The sequence below is a fragment of the Aplysia californica genome, unplaced genomic scaffold (assembly GCF_000002075.1).
Source record: "Aplysia californica isolate F4 #8 unplaced genomic scaffold, AplCal3.0 scaffold00021, whole genome shotgun sequence".
NCBI lineage: Eukaryota > Metazoa > Mollusca > Gastropoda > Aplysiida > Aplysiidae > Aplysia > Aplysia californica.
Genome location: NW_004797291.1, coordinates 2,029,810 through 2,039,890, shown reverse-complemented (window position 1 = coordinate 2,039,890; position 10,081 = coordinate 2,029,810). Strand labels below are relative to the sequence as shown.

General features: G+C 45.5%; 2 protein-coding genes across 2 annotated transcripts in view; both read right to left on the bottom strand.

Annotated features, from left to right (window-relative positions):
- The window catches only part of LOC101848167 (gephyrin), a gene marked incomplete in the record, with an annotated part of 115,956 nt that overhangs the window by 89,980 nt on the left and 15,895 nt on the right, over positions 1-10,081 (bottom strand).
- On the bottom strand, positions 657-7,291 carry LOC101848404. Its single transcript, XM_005090762.3, has 2 exons — positions 3,754-7,291; positions 657-2,631 (listed from the first exon to the last, which is right to left on the bottom strand). Exons 1-2 carry the CDS (start codon positions 6,377-6,379, stop codon positions 986-988), a joined length of 4,272 nt encoding a protein of 1,423 aa, XP_005090819.2. The 5' UTR covers positions 6,380-7,291; the 3' UTR covers positions 657-985.

Below are 10,081 nucleotides of genomic sequence, written 5' to 3'. Positions count from 1 at the left end.
TAGTTACCGCCAAAATTTCGTAATCGGTGTAGTAATTTTGTTCTTGGTTGATGAAATGACTTAAGTGATCGCATTTCTTGTTCTGCAGTAAACAATTACACTTTTTAAACGATCGATTGAACTGAAGATAGGGTTACTATTTTTTATCATTTTTCGGACGAGACGAGTAGCGTTTAAGACCTAATTTTATGTCTTTTGTGTGAACAAATGGGCCGTATTAAGCATATATTTATCGGTTACCCTGAAAGTTCTACTTAAGATCAGTGGGCATATTTACACATAATTACGAAAATGATAAGCAGGCAGTTCTTAGATAAATCTTCGGATGAAAACTGTCTCTGGTGAATGTTACCTTAAAAAATGCAGATTTTTCAACAACAAAAACCAACACTGTTTCAGCATATCATTTCATTGGATATTTTCTGCCTAGTCCAGGTTCGGCAACCTTTTCCCCACCGGCTTAGCTCATCTTAACAATAATTTAAAATAAAGAAAGATATTCATGGTGTTTGCAGTAAGGGGTATGCGCAAGTTCAAGTTTTCAAGAGAACTCCCCATATATATAGAAAAAAAATGTATAATAAAACTGTGGACCACATTGCCATCCCCGCCTGAACCTGAAAACAAAAGACCAACACATTAAACCAACAATGCTCTCTTCGTGACCAGTGATGTTTATTTTGTTTCAATCCAAGCTGACTGACTGATAGGACAGAATAAAGGCCATTCCGGAAGAACAGTTTCTCCACAACAACTATTAAAAACCAATACAGAAATTAAAACTTACTGGCATCTTGCTTTGAGGAGGGAAAAATAACATTACATTAAAACCACAAAGAGCGACTAATATCGTTACAGAGAGTAACTTTTCAACCATAAACGGTATAATGTTGTCAGAGAGTAACATTTCTGCCACACACAGTCTTATGTTGTCACAGAGAGTAACATTTCTGCCATAAACGGCATCAAGTCGTCACAGACTATCTCAGTGTAGATCCCCCATCCTCTGTCTCGCGATTAGAGCCGCCGCAGCCTCCTGGTATGACGGCAGCGCCTCTGACACCAGAACTGCGTGGTGGGGGGACACAGGGACCAGACCCTGACTGGCTGTTGTAACGGACGTTTCCGTATGTTGTTCCACGCCGGAGGAAGAACATACACCGCCTAGTTGGGAATACAAGGCAACAGCACCGTCCTCACCAGTGGGTGGGAGAACGGGAGCAGAGGCACAGCAAGGACTTAGCCTTTCGGCGTCAGGTGCTGGGGAGGGGGAGGAGGGACCGAGATGATCATCTGGCCACTGGGGGAAATTGAGATGACCACCAACAGGAACAGATCCGCCGGGTGTTCTCAACTGTGAATGTACGGGCGTCTGGTCTCCTGAGAGAGTGACTGACCACTGAGTTTGGTCGGAGACCTGGTCATGGCTCGCTTCGCTACTGTCCAGGAGTTGAGACCTGAGCCCCGAATTCACCTGCTGCAAAATGTCGGTCAAAGAGTTTGCGCTGAGGAACGGCTGGTCGTACTGACTCCGCTCTGGGATGACCTCTCGCTCGGGAGGTAAGCAGAGCGTACTCCTAGAGCAGCTATCACTCGCGGGAAAATCCATGCTGTGAGCGCACAAACCCACCACTTCGTTAAGAAGCCGTTCCTGTTCGGAAGACGGTACTTGCAAAGACGCTTGAATATCAGCAAGGCTGGAAGACTCGTCGGTAAAAGTAGCTGTTGGAGAGGTGACGTTCAGACTGCCTGCTTTGGGAACAAGAAGTTGGCCATTACTTTGGCTCGTCGGAACTAGAGACTGCTCAGACACGTCAAAAGTTGAGCAGGTGGAAAGGGCAGAGTCCACTCCAAAAGACACTGACAAATCCTGACCATCACAGAGTCTACCGTTATTACTTAACAAATTTCCATCCTCCAACGAAATTTGCTTTGAATCAGAAACAAAAGAGGTTTCAGGCTGAGACACAAGTGAACCAGATGCAGGCAGGGGGCTGGGTAAACTGAAAACATCAGCCACTTTCTTTTTGCCACGCATCACAGCTACATCACTCTCGAAAGCATTATTATCACACATAGCGCCATCTTGCTTTTTCAACACATCCTCTGAAGAACTGAAAACTATCGAATTACATGTAGAACTTTTATTACCAACAGATTGAGAACCAGCAGCTTTTCTGTTCATGAAGTTCCTGTAGTTATATGGTCTTTGGCCCCGCCTCCGTTTTAGAGCGGAAAGCATCTTCGATATACGTTTCTTCGACGGATAGTTCGACGTGGGCTCAAATGCTGCTTGACTTAGCACCAAACTCGACGAACGTACAGGCTGGGAGCTTTCTATAAAAGACGCATCTTTCTCTGAAGGAGGATTCTCCCCTGCAGGGTCGGTGTACAATTTTTCCCCGGATTTTTTCTCCGGGGAACCTTGTCCCTGAGGGTTTGGTTTGGTGGACTTTGGGCCAGTGTGTCTCGTCTTTGGCGGGGGCGGCATCCACGTGACCGATGAGTCCGGTGGTACGTGAGACCCCGTGAGGTGAATTCTCCAGGTGGACAGGTCACTTATAAACAGCTTCATGTTGATCATCAGGCTGCAGTTGTGCCGGTCTTGCTTGTGTTGTATGCCCCGGCAGTCTATAGGGAAGAATTCAAGCTTCAGTTAAAGAACGTTTTACGGGACATGCAATACAAATAAGTCATACTAGTGCCGATGATTAGGTACGCTACAAGAGAGTAACTTAAAGAGAAAAGAAGCGGAGATAAGGATGATAGATCTTTTATTTGAAAGATGGAGCAAACCACACCAGAGCATCCACCAACCACCTAAGGAAGAATTCGAGTCGAGTTCGGATAAAGAGAAGCACACCGACACAATAACACTCATTAAGAGCACTCAAAAGCAAGAAAAACGGACAGAAACAACAGAGTGAAAGAATAGAAGGTAAGCCAAGCAGAGGCACTCTCCCCAACCCCGCACATCGACACACGAACGAGTAACGGTTATTTAGTGCAGGAGGAAAGGGGAATACTAAAGAGTTGTGGTGACACGGTTAGCTACAAAATTGGTCACCCATTCGAAAGTAATTTTGGGTTCAAATCAGAGAGGCCATCCAAATCACTTCGACTTCCACCAAAAGTAAATGCTACACTCTCAGTCCGGGGTTCCAGGAGATTGAGAGGTTGCTTGATACTTTTTTTTCTTCAGAGGGTGTAGAGGTGGATTTCTGCTTTCAAAATTACCTACACTGTGGCTAGTGAGTCACTGAAGTAACAGCAACAACAGCAAAGAAATATTTTTTTAACTTTCATTAATTTTGACAATTGAGCTATTCATAGCTGTCTTCTGGAAAAAGTAGACATAATTAATGTAAAAGTAAAGGTTCTTTGTTGGTGACGTCTTTGACGCTCACGCTTAAGCCTAACAGAGTTGAAAAAGGCGTAAACCCTATACAGCTACTGCTCTTACGATACGGGTACACCGGAACCTCTGGTGTGGCAGTTAAGTGCTTCAATGCCGCATGCAGAAGACCCGAGTTCAACTAGGGGACAATTTTTATCGTTTATCTGGGTCTTCCTGCTGGAATGTTACGATTTCTCTCTCAGTCCAAAGTTGGACGGGCAGAGTCGAAGCAAGCCTCCTCAAAGATCTACAGTGTGTCAATGAGGTTTTGAACAAGTACATTTTTTTAATTGTATAAAGAGGTGCTAAAACCATAAACCCTACCCACTTACTGCTCCTACGCTACGTGTACTTACTTTCCAAGCAGATGCCGAAGCCGCCGCACTTCCTCCTGCAGTTGCCGTGGCCCGGACACCAGACGTACCAGTTGACCACGTACTGGTCCCGCCTCCGGCACGCGTGCACCTCGGCCTGCTCGCACAGACCATCCGCCGTCAGCTCGAAGAAGTCGTCGAACCGGTTCCGCTCTAAGACCTCCTTACCGCGTCGCCATGTGACCAGCGTCTCCTGGAGGTCAAGGTCACTCCGCCGGCGCAGGCGCACCAGCTGTCGTTTCACCTCCCGCTTGCCCTTGTGCAGCCGGACGCCGCGGGTCATCGGGTGCTCGCTGGCGAAGCGGCAGACGCCCTGGCCGACGGCCACGTACAGCAGCTCGCCCTGGTTCTTCATGTTGTGGATTTTGGCAGACCTGATGGGGGTGCTGATCGGTGCGGGGCATGTGTCCCACGCAGGGCTCGTTGAGGAAGAGGCAATTCCCGAAGACGTCGGTACGAGCATTTCGCTAGTTTCTTCAACATATTCTGAGGACATACTTCCAGGGAATTTACTTTCCGCTCTCAAAATCCTCGATGACGCAGTTACGGGGACTTCACTAGTTTCTCCAACAATTTCTGATGACGTAATTACGGGGATTTTACTTGATTTTCCCACAATTGCAAATGACGTTAGTCCATGGAATTTACTTGCAGCTTCCAAAATTCCCGATGATGCAGTTACCCGTATCCTATGTAAAGCTCCCACATTTCCCGGCGACATAGTATCGGAAGCACTATTCGCATTACTTGAAACAATGTGTATCGAATGGCTACGGCTCTGTAGCACTGGGGCGGTTTTCTCTTTGTTTTCAGCGTCTTTCATGCTTTTAACTATCCCATCAACGTGTGGTAAGGCGCTTCTTCTCAGCGGGCAATGAGAATGCCACAGTTGGGTATCACTTTGAACATTATGTTTATCGATCTCATGCTGAATTTGGTTTAAATTCGGACAGTCTGTCTCGGCAACGTGAGAGTCTGATTCAACATCTATAAGACTTTCTTCAGCAGCTGAAAAGGCCAAATCATCTTCATCTCTCAGGCACTTATCGGACTCAGCACGTAGCTCTGATTGATACGAGAACTGGGGAGAACAAGAAACAAACACACTCCTGTTCGTGGAAAAATCACGGTCACTGAGCCATAAAGGACCGTCATCAATGTCACCATGTGAAGAGTTGGTTTGAAATTGACTCTTTGCCCCCATCAGATGCCGTTGAGAATTGACTATTGTGCTGCATGGCCTTTCAGGGCCGGAAGAATGAGATGATGCAAACGTGTGGGTGAGAGACTGCGGTAAAGATGTATGATGACTACTCACAGTGAGACATGCAGCGGACGCAGGGTGTTGTAAAAAATTACTTCTGTCTCTCCAAAGCGTGCCGGGCTGCTCCGCAGAGGATACCTGGGGCAAAATACATGACGCAGAGACATGCCCCATCTGATTATTGCGTATGGGTTGAGGGGAGCCAGTTTTTTCCTCAGTAGCTCTGACTCCATCTACAAAGAGCGTGTGAGACGAGCCAGGCAGACAAATCTGCATCACGGATTGACTTGACGCTTCCAGTACCGGTGTACTCTGCTCACAATTGAGAGACTGTGAAGTACTGGCTTGAAGCCCAAGCGAGGGTAGATCGTTCCAAGTTGGAGCCGCCGTGTGCGATGAAGGAAGACGTGTTCTGGCGTAATCATCACAGCCATCAAGGAGGAAATTGGGCACGGTTGACCCAGGTTCTCTTGACGAGACACTAGAAGCGCGAATGGCATCATAATTTACGGACAAACCTGGGTGAACTGATGATACGGCATTCTTAAGCACAGATTGGCTGCCACATGCACTGAGACCACCTGTTGCTAACCCGCTTGGACAACACTGTAGCTGGGCTCTGCTCTTGCTGCTTCCTGTGCTAAGCCTAATGTCCGATGCTAAAGACGGACGCTCCAGACTTGGAGCTTGTGATGGAAAGACGTCGGCCCCAGCAGCGAGAAGGGCAGGAACTCTCAAGGCAACCCCTGAGTCTTTTACAGAACCTCCTTGCCGAGTGTCTAGCGCGGAAGACGCAACCACTGAACACTTTACCGGTGAGGAATTGCCTTGCGTGTAATGTGGCACCGTTGCATGCATATTTCCTACATTGAGTGAGGAATGTTGTTGCAACTCGCAAACAGAGGACGGTCCAGTGCTCGGGTCTGACGACGGGTTACCTGTACCACCAAGGTTTGGATGGTATGAGTGTGGAGTACTGTCAGATATGCAAGCATTTCTGTCCTGGTCGCCGCCGGCGTCTCCCCGTACGTCCTGGGCACAAGACCACCCTGCAGGCATCTGACCATTGGTAGTGCTCCTTGCCAAGGAAAGTAGCTCTCGAACAAAGAGCTCCGCAGACGTAACTGGACGCATGCTATCGGAACAGCTCTCAGATCGGCGAGGCACGACACCTTTGGTCATGAGATAACAGTGCAGTAGTTGTGCCAGTTCGCTTTCTGTAGATGTCTGGGTGGAGGCTCGTTCCGAGATAAAGGTCTTGGTATTTCTCCTCGCCTGGGCGTGGAACAACCCGGTGGTACTCGTGAGAAGAGAGGACGGCTGGGCAAGTACAGCTGAAGCCATACCGCAGTAATGCAGGTCAGTCTGATTTGTACTGGCCAGAGAAAATCCTTGTGGTACCTGCGACACACCCAGTGACTAGCGATGAGGGGACAGTTTTCAATAATAGTCCTAACAATACCAAAAACTTCCCCATACGTTGGGAACAAAATTTTTTTAAACTTTGAAAGACAATAATCAGCCTCTCCTCTTCTACACACATTTCACTTAACAAAAGCATGTCTTCTTGGAAAAATCACATTATATTGTCTTACATTTTTATGTAAAAACATCTCATTCTCATAAAATAACACATAAAAACGCGTAGCAAAACTACAAGTAGTAATCCTTTTAAATAAAATGGAGCAAATGTAAAAGTACACTGACCCGAATACTGGAAAGTGGTAATTAAAATCTATAAATTCAATTTCCGCTTTTTATATAAAGCTAAAAACTGTACTGTGATTGTGGCAACATTATGCGTATTCAAATGGGACACGATTGAGGGGAAGGGTGGGGTTTCAATATCACACATGTTGCAACATGCAAGTTTGCGGGACCATGCGGTTAACACAACACACTCTTGGTAATCGCAAACCCCACACTGTATAATAGCGTGCTTTCTTTTCTTTTCTTTTTTATATTCTTTCAGACCTGATGGTCGATTTAACATAATCGGTGTATTTTTAGAAAAAAAAACATTTATCTTAATTCAACACCCGTTTCAACGTTGACTGAAAGGTCATTTAAGAGACAGGACCTCGATCCTAATTTAACATGCATCTCCGATAGAACAAAGCGATGATGATGGAGAGCCTTGAAAAACTCTCCAAATAATAGAGTTCAGGAAAGCCTCATTTGGGATTTCGAACCATCTGATCACAGCTTCAAACCTAGTGAGCTAACGGTGTACCCGCATACAAGACAGCAATTAGATAATAATAATAATAATAATAATAATAATAATAATAATAATAATAATAATAATAATAATAATAATATTTATACAGCATTCTATCCCATACAATAAAGATGTAGCTTTCGCTCACAAATTAAAAACAAACAAGCCACTAAGCTGTAGGCGACAGACATAGCAATAAAATGCCGCTAACCCCGGGAACAAAAACAATCCACGCTCGGTGTCAAGCGATAATAACACTGCAGTATAATTAAGATACATTATGTTGAGCCCACAGGACTTTTAGATCAGAAGTAAAAGTAAACTATATCGATTATACGTTTGAGAACAATGGCACTGATGCCACTACTTACGTTTCTCTTCAGCCGTCCTGTAATCATCGCTTTACACTCCCTCCTCGAAAACCGAGCAGCTGCAGTCATGGTAGACAACGGATTTGGTTACTAAAAACTCATTAGATCTAGAAAAGTGTGAGCGATATAAGTTGAACGGGACGAGCGTACTTTTTCTTTTCTCTCCTTTTATCAAATTTGTTTTTTGTTTGGGGGTTTGTTGTTGGGGGGGGGGGGGGGTTTGTTTTTTTTTTCAAACAAAGAGCACAAAATACGAACAGAACGTTGGGCATAGCACGGGTTAAACTCTCATTTCAACATGGTCATATGGTCATTTATCCGGGACACGGGAGCATCAAATCAACGTTAATGTCCCAGCCAGGAACGAGGAGAGCCTGGAAGTTTCTCGAAACAACTCAAATTCAGGTGTACACTCAGTTTGAACTTGAAATTTAAACACAAGCAGAAAAATAAACCCACACAATTGAGCAAAGTAAAGCACATCCTCACGATAACAAGCATCGTGTGTGTGGAAAAGGCACAGCAGACAAATAAAATGAATATCGGGGGAATAAATGAAGTACGAGATATAAGATAAGATAATTTTAAGAGATAAGATAAGGTATATCTTTTTTAGTTTTAGTGGAGGTTTTTCGGCGCTCGCAACTGTATAAGGTCATATGAGCGCCAAGAGGTGGATGTCAACAGAGCAGTCCTTACAGGGAATCAAGACTTACTCTGCTCACCTCTCTAGCTTCAACAGCACAAAGACTGCTTCGACTGTCAAAGCACCCCGGAAATAGTGGGTCACAAGAGTGTGATGAACATACAAAAGAAGTAGATGTAAATGACAATAGTAAGGACTAAGAAAGAAAAAGCAGCAGTTCCCTGTTGTAGCTCAGGTACAGTTATGAGCGTGACATTGCTGAATCAGCCCATTTACAATTTTACAGTGCATGAACGAGAAATGTCCCCCCTTTGGGAATGGCCTAGACACTTCAGTCAGTGGCACCGCCCCCGGGGGTAGGTACGTCTTTATAGTCCACTTCCTGTCACCATGTTCACACACACACACACACACATACATGTACACACACACACTTAAACATACAAACATGCACACACACGCAAAAGTACGACCAACTAGTGGCGCTTTCTTATTCTACCTACGCCGGGAAATTGGATGCCCGTGTCGTTACAATGAAACATGGTGAGTGTAAAGAGCAGCATATCGACACGATAACGGTCATTCCGTGTACTTAAAAAAGGAAGGATTTATTTTTTGTTTTAGTAGAGGTTTTACGGCGCTCGCAACTGCATAAGGTCATATGAGCGCCAGACGATTAGAGCTGTTACAAGAGAATAAGAAACATAAAAAAGAAGAGGGGGAGATAAGAACGATAGGTGTTTGATAGGAAACAAAAAGCAAACCACACCAGAGCATCCACCAACCACCTACTAAAAATGGAAGGTGTTCGGACAGAAGCAACAAAGAGAAAGAAAAGAAGTAGGACGTACCAGTAAGCCGGCGTCTGTGGTGTAGCGGTTAGGTCTTTCGCAGTCGCACGCAGAAGACCCGAGTTCGATTCCTCTGTGGGTAAAATTTTTATCCGGTATCTCGGTTTTTTCCCGGTGTGATGTTGTATTCCTCTCAACCCAGGTTGACTCTGACAGGCAGGGTTGATGCCCGCCTCCTAAACGATCTAGACAATGGAGACTGAAGCAGACGACAGAACATGGTACAGAGCAGAAAAGGGGATGAAAGGTGAAAACTCAAGAGCAAAAAATCTTCCGTCGCTGTTAGGTTTCGAACCCGGAATCTATTGAATGATAGGTGAACAGCGTAACCTCTAGACCACGAGAGCTCCCAAAACACCTTAACTGTGTCGATGGGGACGTTAAAATCTTCTACAATTACAAAGACAACCAGTGGCATCGCATCCTCCAACCATCCACACCAAATGGCACGTAATTGTAGGAAACAACAAATCAGAACCACAAGACCGTCGATTATCCAGCACACAAATGGTGAAACGGTATAGGTTTAACGCCCCTATCAACACTATTATGTTATTTAAGGGGCAGGACCTACGAGTTTAACGTCCATCTCCGAAAGGACCTAGCCAAATGGGAAATTCGTGTAAAATGTCTTCCCGGGGGACACAACGTTGATTATCAGTAGGCCATCGACGCCACCTTTCCACCTCACAGTGGAGGGGAAGAAGTACAGTCTCAATAAGCGATCGCAGGTGTACGGGCGGACATTATAGTATTTATAGGGCTGTGGTTGAGAGGATTTTTTGGCAGCAGACTAGACAAGACCCGCCTTGAAGACAGGTGTTGACCATCTGTTGACTAACCACAGAACAGGCGGGATGGTGTAGAGTTGAGGGTTGAAAGGGGGGGAGGGTGGCGAAAGAATGGACATAAAGGGCGGGACGTCTTAGAACTTGGGAACAAATGTTGGGTGGGTGG

Bases quoted from the DNA above. Each gene is read 5' to 3' on its own strand.
- LOC101848404 (XM_005090762.3), bottom strand. From the start codon at position 6,379: ATGGCTTCAGCTGTACTTGCCCAGCCGTCCTCTCTTCTCACGAGTACC. The intron at 2,632-3,753 runs GTAAGTACACGT...TCTTCCCTATAG, and splicing joins CTTCGGCATCTGCTTGGAAA to ACTGCCGGGGCATACAACAC.